Here is a 23460-nt window from a genome sequence, read left to right as displayed (position 1 = left end):
GAAATAAGTGGGGAGAGGGCTGTTCTCTCTGAGGCCCCTTCGGAGGCCAGGCTTGGACCACCAAGGTGGAGGCAGAGAAGAGAGTGCAGCCAGAAGTCAGGGAGAGAGGTCTGCTGGCCTCGGGGAGGAACTGTTTCATCTGTGTGCATTGCATATGGTGCCTAAACGGGGCTGCCAGAGCCTGGGCTTATCAGGAGAATAAACGTTCCCACGGCATCGCTTCTTCACCCCCTGGCTTCTCAGCAAATGCTTCAGAGGCAATGCGAGAAGAAACATGACTCTTGTTCAAAATATCAAACTATCATGGAATGGAAATGGCCAGGATCAGAATTACTGGGGTCAGATCATACATCAAAAAGCCAAGCGGTCAGAGCCCCCTCCTTCAACACCCAGTGCGAGAACACTCTGCCCAAGGCCACCCCCTCACTCCTCAGGCGCCGTCTCCTGTGCCCGTCCACACTCTGCTGATACCTCTGCAGGTGCCTCAGGGTGGGGACGGGGCTCCTCCACCCCCAGACCAGCTGATCAATGCACAGAGCCCAGCAGAGGCTAAGAGGCACGTGCTGTGCTCGAGAGATATGTGTGGCACTCCAGCAGGCACACTGAGAAGACAAATTGCATGACAAACCTTCCCGGGTTTGTACTAACAACTGCAAGAGGCTGCCCCTCCCCCTCTCCGGAGTTTGGGGGGTTAACAGAGCATTGGGGGCGATATTCCCACTCCGAGGTCGGACTGCATGGTGCCAGCATGGGGGTTCTGCCACAATCCTGCCATGTGACTTGGGGCCAGTTACTTAACCTATCTGGGCCTCAGTTTCCTTATCTGTAAAATGGAGATAATAATAGTCTCTGTGTCTCAGGGTTGTTTCAGGTTGAAGCAACAATGAAACTTGTCACACGCGTCCGTGTGGAGAGACCACCAAACAGGCTTTGTGTGAGCAATAAAGCTTTTTAATCACCTGGGTGCAGGCGGGCTGAGTTGGAAAAGACAGTCAGCGAAGGGTGGTGGAATTATCATAGTTCTTATAGGTTTGGGATAGGCGGTGGAGTTAGGAGCAATTTTTTGTGGGCAGGGGGTGGGTCTTACAAAATACATTCTCAAGTGGGGGAGAATATTGCAAAGTACCTTCTTAAGGGCAGGGGAGAATATTACAAAGTACCTTCTCCAGGGTGGGGAGGGTGTATCGTACAAAGCACATTCACAAGGGCGGGGGAATATCACAAAGTACTTATCACAAAGGCGGGGAAGGTGTATTGTCACAAAGTCAACTGATTGGTTAGGGTGGGGCGGAAACAGATCACAATGGGAGATGCCATCAGTTAAGGCAGGAACTGCCTCTTTTCACTTCTTTTGTAGATCCTCAGTTGCTTCAGGCCATCTGAATGTATACGTTCAGGTCACAGGGGATATGATGGCTTAGCTTGGTCTCAGAGGCCTGACGTTCCTGTCTTCTTATATTAATAAGAAAAACAAAACAAAATAGTGGTGAAGTGCTGGGGCAGTGAAAATTTTAGGGGGTGGTATGGAGAGATAATGGGAGATGTTTCTCAGGGCTGCTTGGAGTGGGATTAGGGGCAGCGTGGGAACCTATAGTGGGAGAGATTAAACTGAAGAAAGAGTTTGGGGTAATGGGTGATATTGTGGGGTTGTTAAAAGAGCATTTGTTGTGTAGAATGATTGGTGATGGCCTGGATGTGGTTTTGTATGAATTAGAAAATTAAACGGAAGACACAAGGTCCAAATAAAAGGAGAAAAATAGGTATTAAAGGACTAAGAATTGGGAGGACCCAGGGCATCCAATCAGAGAGTGCCCAACGGGGTTCAGTGTAATTATTTGCTTGGTTGGCGAGTTTTTTGGGCTCTATCCTTAAGTTTTTTTATGTTGTCATATACCAGGCCAGATTGATTTAGGTAAAAACAACACCCAGGTGATTAAAAAGCTTTATTGCTCACACAAAGCCTGTTGGTGGTCTCTTCACACGGACGCGTGTGACAAAAGTGAAATCCCCAGCACCTAGTACAGGCTCAATGAGGTTGTCATCAAATCAGCCAGGCGCGGTGGCTCACGCCTGGAATCCCAGCACTTTGGGAGGCCAAGGTGGGTGGATCATGAGGTCAGGAGATCGAGACCATCCTGGCTAACACGGTGAAACCCTGTCTCTACTAAAAATACAAAAAATTAGCTGAGCGTGGTGGCGGTGCCTGTAGTCCCAGCTGCTTGGGAGGCTGAGGCCAGGGAATGGTGTGAACCCGGGAGGTGGAGCTTGCAGTGAGCCGAGATCGTGCCACTATACTCCAGCCTGGGCGACAGAGAGAGACTCCGTCTCAAAAAGAAAAAAAAAAAAAAAAGAAATTGTCATCAAATTACAGGAGGGTTCAATAGCCCAAGCTGTTTCCCTGGGACCCCACGAGCAGAATGGTCCAAGGGGCTTCACCCTTACACCCACCCTGGCTTTCCTCCTGGCCATCACCATGGGGAGGGGTCTGAGTGAACAGCTTGCGCATGTCCCTGTGTTTTCTGGAGCTGGAGGGGCTGCCGTGCCCAGGCCCGTCTGCGAGTGTGACCCCGCCCTGGAGCTCTCCCTGCTGGCTGAGTCGCCTTGGGGAAACAACAGCCATGCCACCACTTAGACTGACCTTCCCACTCGCTGGCCGGACGCCTCATCAGAAAGGGAAATGCTGCAGAACGGGGAAGGACCAGTGCTGCTGAGGCCGCAGGACACAGAAGGACACGGCCGAGGCCACAGGCCAGAGCCCAGTGTCCCCCAGGGGCCTCCTGGCCGCTGCGAGCCACTGACAGGGAAAGGCCGAGAAGAGTCAGGGATTCTGATTCTTGCTGGCAGTGGCTGTGGGACGGCCCTGCCTCCCTGGAACTCTGCTGAGCTTGTCGGCTGTCCCTGGCCACAGAGCCCTGGGGGGCTCAGTGTGGAGTTTCCTTTCAAAGAGGGACCCCAAGTGTCCAGGCCTTGTGCCACCCCCGGCCCTGGCACCCCCCAACATGCCCGCCTCAGAGCCTGTGCGGCACGGCCCATCCCCTGTGACTGAGCTCAGTCACCTGGGTACGTTCCGGCACCACCATGTAATTTGAGAACAACGCATTTTTATTCCCCTGCACATCATATTCTGCTGCTGCTCTGTCACCAGTTTGACCTAGGGAAAGAGGGAAGGAAAATGCCGCTATGGGAGGAGAGGACCGTGGCATCAGGGGACAGGAACGGTGTCGGGGAGGGGGGCGGCGAGCATGCTGCCAGGGCGGGGGGCGGGCTGCTGAGCTCACACCAGGCTTGGAGCCGGAGCCCTATCCCTACCGCTGCCCCTGCCTTAGGGTGAGATGCAGATAGTCCCTGGGGTTCTGAGCTCCACTTCCCACTGAGATGAGACCCTCTGCTGAGGGTGGCATCCGGTCCACACGGTGGCTAGGCAGGTGGTTAGAATGGAGAGGGATCTCATGTTAATGACTGGGCCTCAGGCAGCACGTGGATGCCCCCAGCTCCTGAGGGGTGTGTGGGGGCTGCAGCAGCTCCTGCTGACGAGGGCCAGGGCGTGGGTAGCTGGCAGTGACTGGCAGAGGCTGCAGAGTGGACACCCATCAAGGCATAGGGCTCGGACTGGGCAGGGGTCCAGCACGCCTAAGTGGCCCAGACGTCAGACCTGACCACCTCAGAGCAAAACTGAGGAGGACTCAGGCCAGCCTCCCTACGCCCCAGGCATCCATGCATGATAAGGAAGAAGGGAGAGGCCCTGACAGAGCAGGTACGAACCCCTCAGAGACTGAGAAGGCATGACAGAGGGCCGCAGGCCATCACCTTGCAGTGTGCCCCTCGACCTGGGCAGGGGCTCCCAAGGCACTCAGAGCACAGGGCAAGAGTAAGGTGACGGCTGCAAGAAGGGTCCTGCATTACAAGCTCACGGCAAGGGTCGTCCACTGCGAGCACATCCCTCCCTGAAAGTGCAGTCATGCAGGGTGCTTTCCAACACCCAGAGCACAGGCGTTCCAGCGCCTCTTGGGCCAGGCTCACTGCCAGGCGTGGGTGGGAGGTCATGCGGGCTGCACCCAGGCTTCTATCCTCCTGTCTGGCTGCAGGGAAGTCTCCCTTGCTCTGTGAAGTTTCCCCACTCTGTGAACATTCCCACGGGGCACCCTATGCTGCCTCGGGTGCTCTCCCATCCCAGTAACTTCCTGGCACCATCGTAATCTCCAGTCACCTTCGTTTGTTAGCTGCCTGTCCATCTCCACTAGACAGGGATGCTTCTGCAACCTTGCTGATGCATCCTGGGTGCCCGTACTCTCGTGTTTCTCCAGGCTTCAGGACCAAGGCCAAGTTCAGCCTCATGTGCCCTCTCCCACCCCCGCGGGCTCCCCAGGGTGGCCAAGGGCTGGCACCTCTTTTGCACAAGCGGCCCCCTCTGTGTGCAGTTGTGCCCTCCCCACTTTCCACTTGGGAAACACCAACTCCGTGACCAAAACCAGCTCAAGGATCCCCCCACTGGGACTATCTCCATAACCAGGTGGAGACAGCTGACCGTCTCCTTTGGCTGCCAAGGCCCTGTCCTCGCTGTGCCAAAGCAAGCAGGTGGCCCCCATGAGAAAAAGCTTGTCCAGCACAGGAGCTGGCTGGGGCTGTTCCCAGACACCATGGGCCGAATGAACAACGGCTCGCCTGGCTGGTCGGCTCTGATCTTCTCCGCCTGTGCTGAGTACTTCCCCGTGTACGGCATCTTTCCCCTCCCACACCCCACAGGTGAGTATTATCCCCATTGTATCGGTGAGGAAGCCGAGGCACAGAGATTGAGAGGCTCACAGAAGTGGGCATGGGAGTCAGTACAGAAGCTCTGGTGAGCAATTCGGCAAAGCTGCTGCAACTAGAAACCGTATCCCGGGACCTGGTCATTCAGCTGTCAGCATCGACGACGGAGACACAGCCTCTGCCATAGACGCGAAGGCATGAGGGCACCCAGCCACCAGGAGCTCCACACCCACAGACAGAGCTCATTTTTTATGGGAGGCTCTGAGATCGCAGTTGCTTTATGGGAATTCATTTAGTCACTTATTCATTCAAAATAGATTTACTGGGCGCCTACTACGTGCCTGGCCTTTTCCAGGTACTCAGTGAAAAATCAGGTGGGCAGACCCTCTCTGGGCCCAGTACAAAGTCACCTTTTTGGGAGTCCCTAACCCTCCTGAGACACACCACCAAGGAGACCCCCGGACTGGGGAGCAAGACCCAGGATTGCTTGACGGCAACTCAGCGCAGGGGGCAGCCGGGGAGGGGCCTTGGGAAGCGAGAGCCCGCGCCAGGCCAGCCCGGGAGCCCGGCGCAGCACATCATCGCCTCTGCCTGTGGTTCAGCTGTCACCTCCTTGCTGGAGCCTGCACAAGACAAGCTCTGAGGCTGCCTCAAGCTGTCAGCGGGTGTGCGGACGGCTGGCCCTCCTCGTCCACAGGGACTCAAACCCCCACTCTGACAACCACCAGCTCCCCACGGGAGGCCGAGGACAGGCTGCCGGGAGGCTTCCGCATCAGCTGTCAGGAGGCCTGCGGAGAAGGGAGGAGGTGGGGAGAGGCCCACTTGCGGGCAGGGTGTCGCACATTTCGGGAGGAAGCAGAGGTGAGACCCACCCACAGGACCCCCGTCAGAGTGTTCCTACCTGCTCACCGTCACTGGTCTGTCAGCCTCCCCAAACCTGCTGGAACATATGCTGCCTGCGGTCTGGATCCCGAGCTCACCACGACATCCCCAGCTCCTAAGGCTGCTCTATCCGTGTGCGCTAAAGGAGTGAGTAGGCAGTCGGGCGGACCTCAGAACAGCACACACTAGACGCAGAAGCCAAGGCAAAGCAAGAGGCAGAGCGGACGGTCTGTGGGGAGAGGCAGGTGTGGCCGGGAGACTCCAAATGCTGTGAGGAGGTCAGTGAGGCCCGAGATGAGAACCCGTGGAGCGTGCGGGGAGAGGCAGGTGTAGCCAGGAGACTCCAAATGCTGTGGGGAGGTCAGTGAGGCCCGAGATGAGAACCCGTGGAGCATGCGGGGATTTGGGATCTCTGGATCTTCAGGCCAGAACAGTAGGGGAGGACCAACACAGGGGCCACCTTCCCACAGGTATGTGACTCCATCTGCCGTGCTCTGGCCATGTCTCTCTGAGTCTCAGTGACCTGAGGCAGGCAAGGGAACCTCACGGGGCCACTGCGGCAAGATATGAGGTCCCAGACATGCCTCCTTGCACAGGGTCAGCACGTGCAAAAACAGCAAATGTGAGTTTCCCCCTCCTCAGGTGGGGACAGGGGCTTCCAAGGATAGAAAGCGTAAGCCCCAAACCTCCCGAGAGAGATGAGTCCGTCTTTGTAGACCACAAAGCAACTTCGCTGCTGCTCTCCAAGCCCCCTAAGCTCCAGCAGGGCCCAATCTGTGCCCCGTGATTCGCGATGCGGCCAGGTTTGCAGGTGCTAAGCCGCCACCAGGAGCCCTCATTAGAGGCAGCTGCAGTGGCCCTTGTCCGAGGAGCCTTCCCTGACCCGCCGCCCCAGGCACCCTTCCCTGATGAACCAGGGTGTAATCACGTGTCCTGATTCTGCTCCCCATACTCCTGTGCTCTGAGCTCCCTCAGTGCAGGGACGTGGAGGCCAGGAGTTCAGGGAGCGCCGGACACGACTGAGGACAGCTCTCAGTCTCCGCATGCTCCTCCCATGCCCGTCTCTGCTGAGCACTTCCCTGGTGTTCCACTCGAGTGGTGCTCCCAACGGCCCCGGGAGCTGGCACCGCCCAGCACAGGGCGCAGCAGGACAGGCAGTCGCCTCCTTCCTTCTAGGCTGGAAAGAACACTCGGGCCACCCACATGCCAGACTCGTCCCCCAGCCGTGTTCTGCTCCACCTGGGCAGCGTGGGTTCTTAATTTCAATTTGTGGCCCACATTGAAAAATAATTAGATTTCCCATAAAAATTAGATTTCCAGCTTCTCGTGGAAGAAAGAGCTGGCAGCAGTGGTCTGCTTCTTCCGACAGAAACACAAGTGAGTGGAACCAGGAGGAGCTGGTTCCAGGGGGGCTGGAACCAGGGGTCGTGGCCTCTTCTGTCGCCCCAGTCCCCACCACTCCCGACAGCCTTCAGCCACCTGGGCCCCTCCTGCCTGGCTCCTGTGAGCACGTGAGGGCACTGCCCTCTTCTGAGCCCCGCACGCAGCCTCGCACACACCACTGGCCCTCAAGGCTGTGTCTCCTGGTGGCGCACAAGGCCAGGCTCTGAGGCCAGCGGGACAAGCGTGAGGAACAGAAACAGTGCCAGCAACACCCCCAGGGCCACGCCGCCACCAGCAGACCCTGAGCCCCACTTCCCTCCCTCCACTTAAGGGAACCACGTTTCCGTGTCCAGTTTCAGAGATGTTTTCCTCTTTCCCAGGAACCAGAGCCAGAGACTCGTGAACTATGACTTGTGACGCTCTCCGCCTGGCTGGTGTGCAGCTCTGCGGCCAGGGTACAAGATTTCCACCACGACCAGCCGAAAGCATCCCTGTCCGGCCGCTGCCTTCCCCGCCGCCACCGTGCGGTCTCAACACGTTGGAAAGTTGGTGAGAAATTGAGCCCATATGCCTTCTGATTGTTTGCAAACCCTGGCAAGGCTCTGGTAAGTCCAGGCCAATTTCTGGATTAAATTAGAAAAGAAAAGAGGAAAAATATCTGAATCCTGGCATAGAGAGAAATCATTCAAAAAAAAACTGTTGAAGAACGTACTGTACAGAGAATGTTCTCGTGCTGGGAGGGGTCAAAGGTTACAGCCTCCACTGAAGGCACAGAAGGCCCTTGGGTTCCACATTCTCCGCAGGCCGAGGAGCGTGTCTGCCCTCAGCAGAAGAGACGCTTTGGGGGCTCAGGCATTCTCCCAGAACGTAAGCAGTTCACACAGGTGGAAGAGGCTCTTCGGTGTGACCGGGAACCTGCTCCTCCTGCCCTGCCGTTCCACAGCCGTTAAGAGCAGCGCATTCTATCCTTTCAAAAGAATCCCCGAAGTAACCTCACCGGAGCTTTGAGCTGATAAGGCTAGGGTGGGGGCGGGCTGGGGTCTGAGCAGCCCACTGCACTCAGTACTTCCCTAACACGTGCGCCCACATGCACTGAGGTACTGAAAGGCACATGCTAACTTTGGAGGCCTGGGGCCTTCAGAGCTCAAGGCAGGCACTAAGCAAGTCCATTTCTGCAGAGCCTGGTAGCAAATATTCCTTTAGCACACCCCGTAGTGAATGTTCTCAGCTTTGTGGGCCATATGGTTTTTGTTGCAACTACCCAACCTGTTGTTGTAGCACAAAAATGGCCACAGGCTCTGCCGGGCGCAGTGGCTCACGCCTGTAATCCCAGCACTTTCGGAGGTCGAGGCAGGTGGATCACCTGAGGTCAGGAGTTCAAGACCAGCCTGGCCAAGATTGTGAAACCCCGTCTCTACTAAAATACAAAAATTAGCCGGGCATGATGGCGGGCACCTGTAATTCCAGCTACTCGGGAGGCTGAGGCAGAGAATCGCTTGAACCCGGGAGGTGGAAAGTTGCAGTGGGCCAAGATCATGCCACTGCCCTCCAGCCTGGATGACAGAGTGAGACTCTGCCTCAAAAAAAAAAAAAAAAAAAAAAAGACCACAGGCAATTCATAAATCAATAGGCATAGCTGTGTTCCAATAAAACTTTATTTACAAAAACAGGTGAAGGGCCAGGTGGCCCTGGGGCCAGAGTTTGCCAACACAGATTTAGAATCTCCAGTTCACATGAATTTTGCTTTCGTGCAAGTAGTATGTCCAAATTTACTTTAATGTAAAACTGATGTTTTAAAATGCTTCTTAAAAAGGGGCCACTTCAGGGGGACATGGCTTACATCTGTCTGGTGGCCTCTGGCAGGCCTGAGAGTACGTGTTCTCAGTAGCAAATAGATTGAGCGCCGGCCTTGCTGCAGGCTGAGTGTCACCCACTGCAATGGTCTCTCCCTGCTGTCTACAAGGAGTGCAGTAGGACCAGGGGCTCACACAGACAGTGCAAGGTCTTTGTAGATCCTGATATTTAAGCAACACATTGAGGCCTTAGGCTTCGCAGGGAAGAGGAGGATTGAAATTAGTGCTTTAATTAAATGCTTGAAGCCACAAAGGAAGCTTTAGCCTTGGGCCCAAACTTTATATTTCTTGAAGTCTTGGCACAGATAGATTTTACTTTTAAAAATGTATCCATAGCCAGGCGTGGTGGCTCGTGCCTGTGATCCCAGCTACTCAGGAAGCTGAGACAGCAGCATCATTAGGCCCAGGAGATTGAGTCCACCATGCAACACAGCATGACCCTGTCTCTAAAAAAATCTTTGAAAAATCAGTCAGGCATGGCGGTGTGAGGCTGCAGTCCCAGCAGCTTGGGAGGCTGAGGTTTGAGGCCGCACTGAACTGTGATTGCCGTACTACACTCAAGCCTGGGTGACCGAGTGAGACCCTGTCTCAAAAAAATAAAAATGCGTATATAAACACATTACTTTCACAATGGCTCTGATCTTCCGAGGCGTTCATCCCTGCCTCCCATTCACCTGAGCCTGGAGAAGAGTCCCTGACTTTACCTGGTGGCGAAACTTGAGGTGCCACACACACCTGAGCTGCCTCCTAGCCTGTCAGACCCAAGCCCACTCCTTAGGCGTGCCCAGGCCCACACACGTGGCCACTGCGTCTAGTTTGTGGGCAGAGACTAGCCTAGGCACTGGCAGAGCAAGTGTTTGAAAATGAGAAATACCGAAGCCCCAGGGTCAGTATCAGGCATGTTCACCAATGTCAACTGTGTCCCAGCCTGGCAGCACCCAGTACCTCAGGGAGCACGTTTCCAAGCAGGAAGCGTCAAACATGGCAGTGGTCTCCCAGTGCCGTCGGGGGCGGGGGGCAGGCCTGGGCAGAGGAGAGCCCCTTATCCTCCCGGCTGGGCCCAGGGGAGGCAGCGATGCAAGGTGGAGGCTGGAGGCTGAGCCAGAGTCAAAGGCTGCGAGGAGCAGGAGCAGAATGAAGGCAGAGGGAACAGAGTTCCCTCTGCTAGTGATGGGGCTGGGGGGCCAGCAAGGCTGGACAGGCTGCACCTCTGCCCATGGCTCACATTCCATCCTCTTAGCCCTCACAGTGCTTGGGAGGGAGTGACCCCTCTGCCCTTAGATGGGGGGATGTGGGTACCCCCAAGGGGCCTCAGCCTCTCTGACCAGGCTAAGGGCCACTGAGCCTCAGGAGACTGGACTCAGGGTTGCCAGGGTTGCCAGCAGCCAGGAGGGCTATGGCTGTGTGTGCTCAAACTCCATTATAGGCCAGGTGCAGTGGATCATGCCTGTAATCCCAGCACTTTGGGAGGCTGAGGCGGGCGGATCACCTGAGGTCAGACCGGCCAACATGGTGAAACCCAGTCTCTACTAAAAATGTAAAAATTAGCCGGGCGTGGTGGCATGTGCCGGTAGTCCCAGGTACTTGGGAGGCTGAGGCAGGAGAATTGCTTGAACCTGGGAGGTGGCGGTTGCAGTGAGCCGAGATTCACGCCATTGCACTCCAGTCTGGGCGAGAGAGCAAGACTCCATCTCAAGAAAAAAATAAAAATAAAAGCAAAACAACTCAGCGCAGGGAGCCTCCACGGACAAGGGCCGCAGGCTCAGCACACACCCGGCGCCCTCTCAGCGCGGCCGGCTCCCCCTGGGCCTCGGAGTTGTGTGGACGTGCCCAAGTAGAGGCTGGGGAAAGGCCACAGAGCATGGGAGCCTGAGGTGGCATACGGGGGCACATGCAGGGCACCAGGCGGTCCACTGGGCTGTGGGGTCTGAGTGCAGGGCTCAGGTTCCTGGGCTTGCCCTAGGGGCAGGCTGACTTCACAGATGACCAGGGTCCACGTTCAGAAGGCCCCGAACTTGCGGCTTGACCCTCTACAGCTCCGTCTGGAAGTTCTTCATCCTCTCACCCTTGTGCGTGTGCTTTGTAAGTGAAGGCTCCCAGGGCAATGGAGCAGGGTCCCACCTCCCCAGGACAGGCTTTCAGCCACCCCTAGCAGGTGCAGGATCAGGCATGTATTCCCCACAGCATCTCAGGGCAGGCGTGGTGGTGGCCGTCCCGCCCACGGCGGGCAGGAAAGGGGCATGTCTGGTGGATGGCCGGCCAGAGCCCATGTTTCGGCGGAGGTGAGCCTCCCATGAGTGACACCTGCATAGAGATGGATTGGCTGTGGCCATACGCTGTGGGCTGGAGCAGTGCACCAGTGGGAGGGGGTGTGCCTGGCTCTACTTCCCCAGACCCCCTGGCTGGGGCACAACCAATGTGTTCTTCCAGGGGTGGCAGGAAGCTCGCAGACTCCAGTGGGCGCACCCTTCATGCTGGGGGTGCACTCACTCTGCTAGGACCCGTACCCGAGAATTCCCTCAGCGGGGTTCCACTCTGTGGGATCCTCTCTTCCTCCTCCCAGCCTCCCTGAGTCTGGCCTGTGCCTGTCATAAACTTCTGGTCAGCCTGAGGCACCCACCAGGGATCAACCACAAAATGCACATTTGTTTAATTTCAGTGACTCCACATAGAAGCTAAGCGCTCTAATATTTGCATTTAAAATAGCCATGGCACAATTTAAAGATGAATAAGAAATTCATGCTAATAATTCAAGGTTCAAATTTTTGTCCACTTAGAACAACATTAAAAAGCAAATAAAAAAAAAAACAGCAGTTGAGAGAGAAAGAGACAGAGACTAAGGAAGAAAGGAAGTGGTTGAATAGTCCCTTTTTACGGCACTTTCCTCTGCTCTTTGAGCCAGCGATCCCACATTTTCATTTTGCGCTGGGCCCGGGGAGTTACGTGCTGGCTCTGCCTATAGGCCAGCGTTCCCCACTGGTAATATCCTGATGAGTTTTGCAGCAGCCAGATATTGCAGGGAAATAAGAATGCACTGCATGTAATACATTGGCTCCTTTGAATTCTCTATCTTCCCCCACCCCCTTTCTTTTTTTGGAGACAGAATCTCACTCTGTCGCCCAGGCTGAAGTGCAGTGGCACGATCTTGGCTCACCGCAACCTCCGCCTCCTGGGTTCAAGCCGTTCTCCTGCCTCAGCCTCCTGAGTAGCTGGAATTACAGACACAGGCCACCACCCTTGGCTTATTTTTGTATTTTTAGTAGAGACGGGGTTTTGCCATGTTGGCCAGGCTGGTCTCGAACTCCTGACCTAAAGTGAGCCACCCGCCTTGGCCTCCCAAAGTCCTAGAATTACAGGTGTGAGCCACCGTGCCCAGCCTATCTTTCCTCTTACTTCGGGAGAAATTCAGGTGGAGGGCTGCTATGGCTGAACCCAGGTGTGGAGCTTGGGAGCTGCAGCTTGGGAAGTTCTGCTGCCAAACAGAGCAGCATCTCAGAAGATTAACTTCTGGGGAGGGCAGGAGATGCCAAACGCATCCGCCCAAGGGAGAAGCTTTTCCCATGGGAGGGGAAAGTCTGCAGGATCTGGCCACACACAAAAATGTAGGATGTCAAAAACTATCCCAGGCAGAACAAAACAAAAGGTAAACAAGGAGACGGGGGAAAGTATTTCCCACACATGTGACAGACAAAAAGTTAATCTACTTAGATACGCAAACTCTTCAGATGAATGGAACACCCCCAAATCCCAGCAGAATCAAGGGCATGAATAGGCCAAGCACAAACAATAAAATAATCTCTGTTTACAAATACACGTACATTTTTAAACACAGGCTCATTAACATCAAGGAAATACAACTTACAACAAAAAGTTTATCTCCGTCGTAATTAAATTACCCCTGTTCAAAAGGACTCAGTGGTGTGAGGGGGTGGGGAGACAGGCATTTGCTCAACGAAGCGGGAACAGAGGAAACCATAACAGAGAACATTCCAGCGTAGAAAGCTTACAAAACAGGCATATCTGTTGACCAGGGACTCTGCTTTCAGCAACTCAGCTTAAGGAAATAAGTAAGCAGGAGCGGTAGATTCAGCTCGATGAACATGGTACAGTTAGTGGCATGTCTGACCTCTAATGGAGAAATTAGTTTTGCTATGTGAATATGTCATATAAACAATAAGTTAGGTAAAAAGTGTGCTACAGTCATATGGCATGATGTTGTGCGATCATTAAAACCAGGTAGTAGACAATAACTGCTGGGGGAAGACACTCACATATCTACATGAATTTATGCTAATTTTACATAGTAAAAAAAAAAAAAATGGCTGGTGCAGTCGCTCACGTCTGTAATCTCAGCACTTTGGGAGGCCGAGGCGGGTGGATCACCTGAGGTCAAGAGTTCAAGACCAGCCTGGCCAACATGGTGAAACCCCATCTCTACTAAAAATACAAAAAAACCACAAAAAAACAAGAAAACGAATTAGCCAGCTGTGGTGGCACACGCCTGTAATCCCAGCTACTCAGGAGGCTGAAGCAGGAGAATCGAACTCGGGAGGAGGAGGTTGCAGTGAGCCGAGATCACACCACTGCACTCCAGCCTGGGCGACAGAGTGAGACTCTGTTTCAAAATAAATACATAAATAAAAGGAATCATCTGTGTTAAATATAGAATATTTCGATAAACCAAGAAACATGCTTTTCTAGATGTAAGGAGGAAGATAAGAAAACTGGACCCATCAGGGCTGCCGGAATGGGCAGGTGGGTGGTTGCCTAAACCAAAGAGCCCCTTTCTGTGCCCAGGTGGCCCTTGTGAAACGCTCCATTTCCAACCCTCTTCCCTTCCGGCAAGTCTGAGATGAGAAGGGCAGCTTCATTTTTCCATGGAAAAGGGAATATCATGTCTTGCCATTCACAAGAAAACAAAGCAGCCCCTCCCGTGATTTCCACTGCTCCCGGAGCCACAGGCAGCTCCCCTCCACCTCTGGAAGACTGCGGCGGCCGGCCTTGCTCATCCCAACTTCCCCTACCTGTGCCCCCTGCTTCACAGGCCAGGCCTTCTCCATTCTTCCAGCCAGCCCCATTCCTGCCTCAGGGCCTTGGTGCCGCCTGCCCCGTCCCCCAGACTTGGAACAGGCTATCCCTATCCTACCTCTTCCCACATCCTTCATTTGTCATGAGCCTCAGCTCCCGTGATATCTCCCGTGCACCAGCCCCTGACCTCCTGTATAAAGTGGCCTGCCTTCCCCTACCCTTCTTCCTTCTCCATCTCATAAAGATTTTATTTCTTTCATTGCATTTATCATTACTTGAAATGATCCCATTTGTTTTTCACTTGAATATCGTCTGTGTCCCCCTTCCCAGAATGCAAGGTAGCAGGGCTATGTCCTGTCATGCTCACGGCCGCACCCCTAGCCTGACATATAATAGATGCCCCATAAACACTGGTCCCCCGTACGAATGGCAGCCAGGGGCACCAGACAGAGGAGGATGGCTATGCCGAGAATCCACCCCATCTCAGCAGCTGAACACAATTCAGTGTACGCTGTGTTTCCCTACTCACACCATGGTGCGGCGTGGGTCGGGGCGCCGAGCCTATGCTGTAGCTGTGCCTTCTGTGACACGTGGTTTCCAAGGTTTCCATGGCAGGGGGAGACAGAGATGGAGGGGACTCCAAGCTCTTACCAGCCTTGGTCCACAGGTGACCCAAATCACTTCCTTTCACACAGGCCACTAGGCAAAACTAGCCATGCAGTTCCATGTCAGTTACAAGGGAGCCTGGGCAGAGGAGGGGAGCATGGGGGTGACTGATGAGGCTGAACTGCCTGTGCCACCCCTGGACCCCATATTCTGGCCCAGGCTCTGCCACAAAGAGATCCCAAAGGGAGTTCTGCAGGCAAAAGTCACCCCAAATGATGAGGGAAACTGAGGCAGCGCAGGGCTGCAGGGCTGCCAGGGTGGAGCTGTGCCTGCACTCAGCCCGCCTCTGCCTCCCCTCCTCCTCAGAGTCTGCATTCCCTGGGTCCTCACCATCGGGGCCCGCACCAGCTCCTCCTCCCAGGGCTGGATGGCCTTTCCCAGGGCACAGGCTGTGCCACCGTTCTCTGCATCCAGTTCGGTGGGCAGCTCACTGCCCAGGACTGGCCCCCACACCCTGGGCTCTGGGTGTGCCATTGCCCAGCCCCACCTGCTCTACAGCCAGTCAAACAGCTCACTGGGAGCCCAGTCCCAGCCGGCTGCCACCACCACTGTCCTTCCATGCTTTTGCTTTTGCTCCAGCCTTGGGGAGCCCGTGGCCAGCTGGGACTTACAAGAGGACTGTGACAAGCCACTGGCTAGGCCTTGGGGGGGCCCTTGGGGTTGTGGTTTGAGGCCCCCACAGCACCCCAGTTCAGAGACAGGGCACAGTAGGCAGTCCGTCTGTGCACAGACCCAGCCCTGCCCTGTCCCGCACAGCAGCTGCCAGAAACACTGCGGCTTCCATCTAGGTGCAAATTAATTCAAATAAAGTACTCTTTGGGGTGGCTACCATAAAAAAGAAAAAAGAGACAAGTGTTGGTGACAATTTGGAGAGACTAGAATTCCTGTACACTGTTGGCAAAATGGTGCAGCCACTGTGGAAAATAGTGTGGAAACTCCTCAAAAAGTTAAAGAAAGAAAGAATTACCCTGTGTCCCGCAATTCCACTTGTGGGCCTATAGTCAAGAGAACGGAAAGCAGGGTCTGAACACCCACGTTCATGACAGCATTATTCATGGTAGCCCATGAGGGGGCAACCCGAGTGCCCATGGATGGCCGGGATACTATTCCTCCCTGAAAAGGAAGGACATTCTTACATATGCTGCAACACGGAAGGCCCCTGAGGACATCGTGCTAAGTAAGCCAGACACAAAAGGACAATTACTGTGTGATCCACTTATGTGAGGTACCCAGGGTAGTCAAATTCTTAGAAACAGAAAGTGGAGTGGTGGGTGCCAGGAGTTGGGGGAGGGGAAGAACAGGGCTGAAATTTAACGGGCGCAGTTTCAGTTTTACAGGATGAAGAGTTCTGTGGACGGTGGTGGCGATGGTGGCCCAACCATGTGAATGTGCTTACGCCACTGAATCTCGCACTTAAAAATGGTGAAGACGCTGACTTATGTTCTGTATATTTCACCACGATTAAAAAATTTTTAATTAAAATTATCTTGGAACAAATAAGAAGTTAAATTAAAAGTTCAGTTCTTCAAGGACACCCGCCACACTTGAAGTGCGCAAGAGCCCGGTGGCTGCTGCGCCAGAAAGGGCAAAACCAGCATCTCTCCTCTCCAGCACTGCAGGAAGCTCAGTCGCACCGCAGTGTTCCGGAAGATCATCCTTTCTCAGACGCTCCCTCAATGCTCCTCCTCCCCAAGACCACCGAAGGGTCCGGCATGCCTTAGATCTGTCCCTAGAACTCTCCGGGCATGCACAGGCTCTCAGTGAGGACGCAAGGTATTAACCGTCAGGGCAACGCATGCTCCAAGCACGGCCGCGCCTTGTCTCCCTTGGCCACACTGTGCTCTTGCAGCGGGAGCTGGGCCTCCAATCGGAGGATAGACCCCCGCTGACCCTCTGCCGCTGGTCTCCCAAGCCCCGGGACTCTCTGCCATGCCCCACTGCCTCTGCAGGACACTCCCGCTGTGCCCATGACAAGCACGCTGTCAACACACGTTTGCTGAATGAATCAGTGCTCACTTCTGTGCAACAGGGGACAAAAGACACGGCCCAATATTTTCTCAACTTCTGAGACTTGTCTCCTAAAACGGCTTCTGTGTTGTGATAAAACTCATCTCAATGTAAGACGTTTTAAATTTCTCACGCTTTTCTAGAAACGAACCTTCCCATTATTTAAAATGGGGGGTACGGCTGGATCACTAGGGTTTGAATAAAGTTGGATGGCAAAAGTCAGAGAACCTTCTAGACATCCTCCAACCAGCCGTTGTGACAGAGAGACCCTCGGCACCAGGAGAAAGGCTGATCTGCCTCCACCGGCCTCATGAAGGACTCACCCGGGGTCCCACCTTCAGTCAGCGTCCTTGGTGGGCTCTCAGCAGTGACCCCTCCTGGGCTGTCACTAAATTAGATAGTGTCACTGTCATGATAACAAAACCACATTTTATGTGGAAACTAAAAAGGTGTTCACCCTACTGAGAGACTGAAAAGCACAGTCGCCGACACTCTCTCATTTAACCCTCACAACCCCCACGATGAAAACGCTGACCCATTTTATAGACGAGAAAACCAAGGCTCAGAGGATGGGAGCAGCGATCCCAAGGACGCGCCTGGAAAAGGCGAGGCCGGGAGCCGCCATCGGACTGTGATTCCAAGCCCAGTCCTTTCCCCGCTGGGTTGGAAGGCAATACGATGCTAGGGGAAGAGCTCATATTGTGAAGGCAGACAAGATTTTACACCTACCAGTCTCACAGACCCAGCCTGAGGACTTCCTAAGATAATTCAGCATGGCAGGTGCCCAGCGTGGGCTTGGCATGGTCACATAGTAGGGGCTCAATAATTGTAGCCATTATGGTTTTATTGTTATTATTATTGCAATAAAGGTACGTTTCAAAAATAAGATGAGGTTAATTGTGACATCGCTCTCCCAAATAAAACGAATTTTGCCGACGCGGCGGACTTCAGCCCCCCGTGTGGATAAGGCTGGGCTCCAGAGGGCTGGCGGACTCATGCAAGGCCGGTCAAGAGGAAAGTGAGCATGAAGGTGGGGTCTCTTGTCAAGTGTTCAGCTCACTCGCATCCCCCTTTTCCCCCTGAGGTATCTTTTCACCAGGGCCCTGGGGACTCTGACCCATGTGTCAGCTTGGTTCCTGGGGGGCTCATCCCTGGCCCGAAAAGCAGAGCTGAGCAGCAGACTCCGAGCAGACCTCCACACCCCGCTGCCTGCCTCCAGCCCGGCCCCAGAGGACCTCATTCATCCACAGGTTTGGACACACAGCACGGGGTTCTAGAACTTCCCACCTGCCCGGCTTCCACACCACCTCCAGCCTTCCCTAAGCCCTGGCTTCCTTGGATATATTCCGCAAATATCCCCTGGCCCCCTAACGCCCCACTGGCAGCATCTCACATTCCAGGCCATGCCCCGGTCCTCCTTCTCACCCCTTCTTTTCCCTGCAGGGCTCAGCCGAGCCAGTCTGCTCCCCTGGGAACCTGCATTTTGAAGACTGGATGCCCCTCACCCCCACAGTGGCTCTGGCCACTTGAGGCAGAGAGAGGAAAGGCTTGCACAGCCTCCACCCACACATGGCGCAGCATCCTTGCACCTCCTGCTCAGGCTGCGGGGGGTGTGGAACGAGGGAGGTGGTTCTTTAATCTCTTAGCATCAGGCAGACAAGGGGCAGGTGCCCAGAAGACAGAGGTGGGACACAGACACCCCTTTCAATAGCCCAGACTCACAGGGAGAAAGGAATTCGCTCCCCGATTTTCAGTTCTCCCACTGCCAGCCTCAAGGAGGGGCCCTGGGTTGGTGTCTGGCCCTGGCTCTAATGCACACTGATCTCTACTTTAGACAGAAAGGGGCCTCTGTTCGGAGCCAGAGGAAGGCAGGACTATCTAGCTGGGGCTGAATAACGTCACTTTATGTCTTACTATTAGGTTAGCTTTTTAGGTAAAATGAGGTTTCCTTTTAAAATAATTTTAGTTTTAAAAGCGGCAAACATGGAGAAAACCTGTTTTTCAAATGACCCATTGAATGACATTTGTCATTCAAATGACTGGATTCTGCATAAAACCGCCTTAGCCTGTAAAGGGCCCGTCAAGCTGGAATTACCCACAATTTGCAGATGAGAAAACTGAGGTCAGGGAGGGTCAACCTGTCTCACCTGTGGACCCAGAGCGCCTCCCTGAGACTGTGGCACTCACCTCCGGCTAACAAGGAAATCAGCAGAGCCTCAGGGGACGCAGCTGGGCCTCTCTGGCCTGCCCAGCCCCTGGCTGACCCTCCCCGCCCCGCCCCGCCCCTCAGCCCCCCGACTCACGATGTTCATGAGTGTGAGCAGGTACTTCTGCACATGCTCCTTCCCGTGGAACTGCACCACAGAGTCGTCCACGCCCAGCAGGACCTCGATGTTGTAGTCGTCGTCTGCAGCATGCCTGCGTGCCCTCCGCCTCGAGCTGTTGACGCGCTCCTCTAGGACGCCCAGGGCGCGGCTGAGGCTGTCCAGGTTGCCCAGGGAGGCCCCTGCAAGGAGAGGACACCGTCGTCAGCAGCACGGCAAACCCACCCGGACACACCAGCACCCACCAGGCGCCAGCTCGCCAGCTCGGCCATCCTCTCATCTAAAACTCACAGCACCCCGAACCTAGGGTATTGCTCCATTTTACAGAGGAAAGCGAGGTGCAGAGGAAGGTGGCAGACACTTGCCAAGCTGTCTCAGACACAGCAGGGCTCAGGCACCTCTGTGACTTCCAGGACCGCTCGTTCCCCAGCCCCTGGTGGCAGCCCCAGCCACAGCAGGCCACAGTGGCCTCCACACGATGGTCAGGCCTGCTGAGACTGAGAGAGTCCCAGCCCAGCATCACCGTCTGCCTTATGGATCCCAGGGCTGGCACCCAGCCACAGAGAGGCCGGGAACCCCAGCCCGCATTGCCTGAAGCGGGAGTGGGCAGAGCCGCCTCTTCTCCCCCGAAGGGCTGCCAGGTGCCAAAGGACTGGTGTCCCAGGTGTCACCGCCAGCTGTTATGACTGGGGAAACTGAGGCCCATCCTGGGCTGTGCGTGTTCCCCACTGTCTCCTTGGGCCCCTCCCAGAACTTCCTGCTCAGTCCGCCACTGAAGTGAGGCCCCACACCTCTGGGCCAGGTCCCGGCCCCTCCGCAGGCGAACTGTACCGCCTCTGGTCTGATTGAATTGGTCCGAGAGCAAGATGAACCCCTCTGTGGCAGCTCTGCTGCAGTCGGCCCTGGGCAGGCACTGACCTCCTGCCCCCAGGGTGTGCCCCTGGCCACTTGGGGCTGCCATCCTGGGGAGCCCGCCCCGGATATCGTCCCTGCCTTCTGTGCAGCACGGTTTCTGCCCTGTTCCGTGTCCTGTGGGCCGGAGACTACCCTGGACCAGGCTTCAGTTCCCGGCCCTCCACTGCCCATCTCTAAAGGCCACAGCGAGGCTGGTCAGGCTGACCTTCAGCATCGACGGCAGCCCCAGACCACACTGCCCACTGCCCCCCAAGCCCCAGTGTCCTGGAAGCCCCCATTCCCTTGCACTGGTCTCTGTCTAAGCCAGGTCCCGGCTCCAGGGTCCAGTGTCTCCGTGGCATTCCCCAGGCAGGTCCTCAGAGACTCCTGGCCCGGGACAGACCCAAGGCTGCAGGTCACCGTGACATCACCAACCCACAGGACCCCGAGGCCCCTGCAGCTGTGGGAGACCAGCGTCCCTGCTGCACCACCTCTCTACAAAGAGTCTTCCAGAACAACACTTTTCCCCCCCAACGCCTCTCTCCTGCTGCCTCTTCCAGGTAGGGACAGGCACTCCCTCCCTGTGAGGGTGGCCCAGGACAGGCCCTGGGGGCAGAACCAGGCCTCTGCAGGCGGCACGGCCACTCGGACAGTGAGGCAGCCTGGCACCGGGCCCCCATCCCGGCACACACTTCCTCACCCGGTGCTGACAGCAGGCCTCTCGGTGGACTTGGCCGTTTCTGTTTTACAGTTGGGGAGACCCATGGCATCCCAGCGTGGCCAACTCTCAGCCAGGAGCTCTCTCCTTGCACCCTGCAGCCTGGCTCAGACAAGACAGACTGAACACGAGGTTTCAGGCACAAACCTGCAGCCCGACTGTGGGCAAGACCAAGAGAGACAGTGGAGGTGCGAGGCAGAGGGCGAGGGCTGGGACAGAAAAGAGGAGTAAGTGGGGCCAGGGCTGAGCAGCTGCTGGGGTTCCAGTACTTTTGGGGGTCCTCGTGCCACCTCCAGCTCCACAGTTCTGTGTCCCCTCAACATACACACACAAGCACACACACATGTACACACACATGCACACACACACGCATGTACACAGCAAGGACTCCCTGGGCCACTCCAGGGACAGGGGCGGGGCGGCAGGGCCGTGTGGAGCTGAGCAGTCTGCTTAGCTGCCTGGATGATTCAGGGCCATCCATGCTCTTCCCAGAGGAAGCGCCAGTGACTTAAGCCTGACAGGGGGGTTGAGGAATCGCCACTCTATTTTTGTACATTTATTTCGTTGCATTTCCAAAGAACAGAGACAGTTCACCTTCAGAATCACCTTGGAAAGCAGAGAGATGCTAATTTCCATAGGAAAACTCTTCTTCCCCTGGGGAATAGGCCGGACGTTACCCTCTGCCCTTGTCAAGCAAGGGGTCACACACGGCGGTGCCCTCGGCAAAACCAGACCACAGAGGCACCCGCTGAGACCACGTGGTGACATTTGGTTAATAGTATTTGAAAATTGGAAGATTTCATGTTTAAAAATTCTAGAACATCCAGCTTCTCTTGAGGAATTAGGAGACGGGGCCATCCCAGGGGGAGCCCTGGACCGTGAATTGAGGGGCCACACCTGGAGACAAAACACACAGGGCTTGGCACACCAGGGCCGCTGCCTGCCACCCTCAATGTCATTCTGGCACCAGAAGGCATTACAGTATGTCCTTCTGGCCCTAACCCCGGAGTCACCATGCAGGGACCCTCCACACACTCCCGTAGGAGGACTGGGGCGCCGCGTCGGGCAGAGCCGGGCTGGGGCACGTCTTGAGGCTGCTTCTGCTGAGCAGGCGGAGTTTTTAACTAAATTGTGTGTTGCAGGCCCATGAAAAAGAGCAAAGGTTTCTAAAGATGCTTTAAAAGTGTCAGTTTCACCTGAAATGGATTTATTATTGTTGCCATCAATATTTTAATCGTGATAATTTTGGGGGGAAATTTGGAAATTATGTTCTAGAGCACTCCTTCTCCACCCAGGACCAGTGCCTAGAGACGGTCCAAGGCCCAAAGGTAAAGTGGGTGAAGAGAGGAAGACAGGGGCCTGGGTCACCTGGCAGGTGACAGCCACCCCGAGTCTGGCCCCTGGAAGCCTCAGTCATGTTCAGGCTGGACAGGACAAGGGGAGAGCCCTCAGGCCTGGGGCAACAGGAGCCCTGGCCCAGACACCCTCCTGCCTCCACTGTCCCAAACAGACCCCGCAGTCAGGCTGAAGCCCCAGCTTGTCAATCATGAGTGCCACCTCAGTTTTCCCCACAATAGGACTGACCCTGACCCTGTCAATCACGAGTGCCACCTCAGTTTTCCCCACAGTGGGCTTAACCCAAGCCATGAAGAGATTCTGACCACATGCTGGCCCTTGCAGGCTGTTCCCCAAACAGAGTCTTGCTATAAGGAGCTCTGGTCGGTGGGCCTGGCACGGTCCTGAGTAGGCTTCCTAGTGAAGCCGACTCAGTCAACCTTGATCTTGGGCCTGCCCACCTGCACTGGTTGCCTACCTGGTCTAATGGCCGCTGTTCCACTCAGTCCCTCCAAGGCAGGAGGGGGCTATTTGCTGCTCTCCCCTCCTCCCCTGGGAGCTCCCTGTATTTGTAGCCCAGCCTGCGGTGACCAGGAGCTCACACAGCCTCTGCTCTATCCCTCGGCATTGACCCTGCTTGGATGAGTGGTCAGCGCTGCCCGTCTCCTGTGGAGGCAGGAGGATGACGCTGCCCTTGGTCTTCGTTTCCTCTGTGTGCAGCCTTCCCCGCGAGAAGGCGCTGGGCCCCCTGGGGGTGCTGATCGACCAGGCCCCAGAAGTCATGCCCAGGTGGGCTGCGGCTACCCTGAAGGGAGGTGTCTGTGGCAGGATCCCATCTTTTAAATAGGTAACACAGAGTTTTTGAGTTCCTGGCATTCCCTGTGCTCGGGGCACCTTCCGGATGGCAGCTGGCAATCTCTTTGCTCACATCATGGCCAGAGAATGACACTGTGGGAAGAACTCCAGAGCCATCCTGTTTCAGAGTCTCTAGAGTGGCATAAAAAGACTCCATCGAAGAGTCAATCAATAAACAGGGAGAGGATGGAATGAGTGGAAGCAGCAGTTCTGTCCAGGGAATTCCGGCAGGGGAACGGGTGGGTCACAGCAGCCGTGGGCTCATCCAAAGTGCCATAGCGCACAGGGCACATGGGCGAGGGCTGCACCTGCCAGCATCCTAGGCACGCCCCAAGTCTCCAGGCAGGGGTGTGTGCACAGCCCTTCACAGTGACAAAAGCTCCATACCCCTAGCAGCCATCCGATCCCCTCACCAAGGTGGAGGCTCGTCACCATCAGCCTATCGTCCCATTTTAGTATCAAGGAAACAACCAAGGAGCAGAAAAATTACACGACTTGGACAAGCCACACCACCAGAAAGGACGAGTGGGCATGTGCGCAGGCCTCTGGGTCCAACGTTGTCCACATGCCCAGAGCCTTTCTGTACTTCACCAGCACTGAGGGGTGATTTGTGGGAATAAAAATTGTAGAAACAAGTATGATTAGCCTAGAGAAGAGAAAACCTGGGATCGAGTCTGTAACCTTGGGAGCATTGTGGGATGGTGCGGGCTCTGAGGGCAGGTGCAGTGAGCAGGCGTGGACCCTGAGGGCGGGTGCAGTGGGCAGG

General features: G+C 55.4%; 1 protein-coding gene across 1 annotated transcript in view; it reads right to left on the bottom strand.

Moving 5' to 3' along the window:
- ADAMTS2 (ADAM metallopeptidase with thrombospondin type 1 motif, 2) overlaps nucleotides 1–23460 on the bottom strand; it is a 231514-nt gene that overhangs the window by 81155 nt on the left and 126899 nt on the right. The window contains exon 3 of the mRNA XM_011976872.1: nucleotides 18872–19074. Coding sequence (XP_011832262.1) covers nucleotides 18872–19074 — 203 coding nt within the window. The remainder of the gene's footprint in view (nucleotides 1–18871; nucleotides 19075–23460) is intronic.

Source organism: Mandrillus leucophaeus, unplaced genomic scaffold, assembly GCF_000951045.1.
Source record: "Mandrillus leucophaeus isolate KB7577 unplaced genomic scaffold, Mleu.le_1.0 Scaffold170, whole genome shotgun sequence".
Lineage (NCBI taxonomy): Eukaryota > Metazoa > Chordata > Mammalia > Primates > Cercopithecidae > Mandrillus > Mandrillus leucophaeus.
Note: the sequence above shows the minus strand (reverse complement) of the source record. Positions and strands in the feature narration are given on the sequence as shown.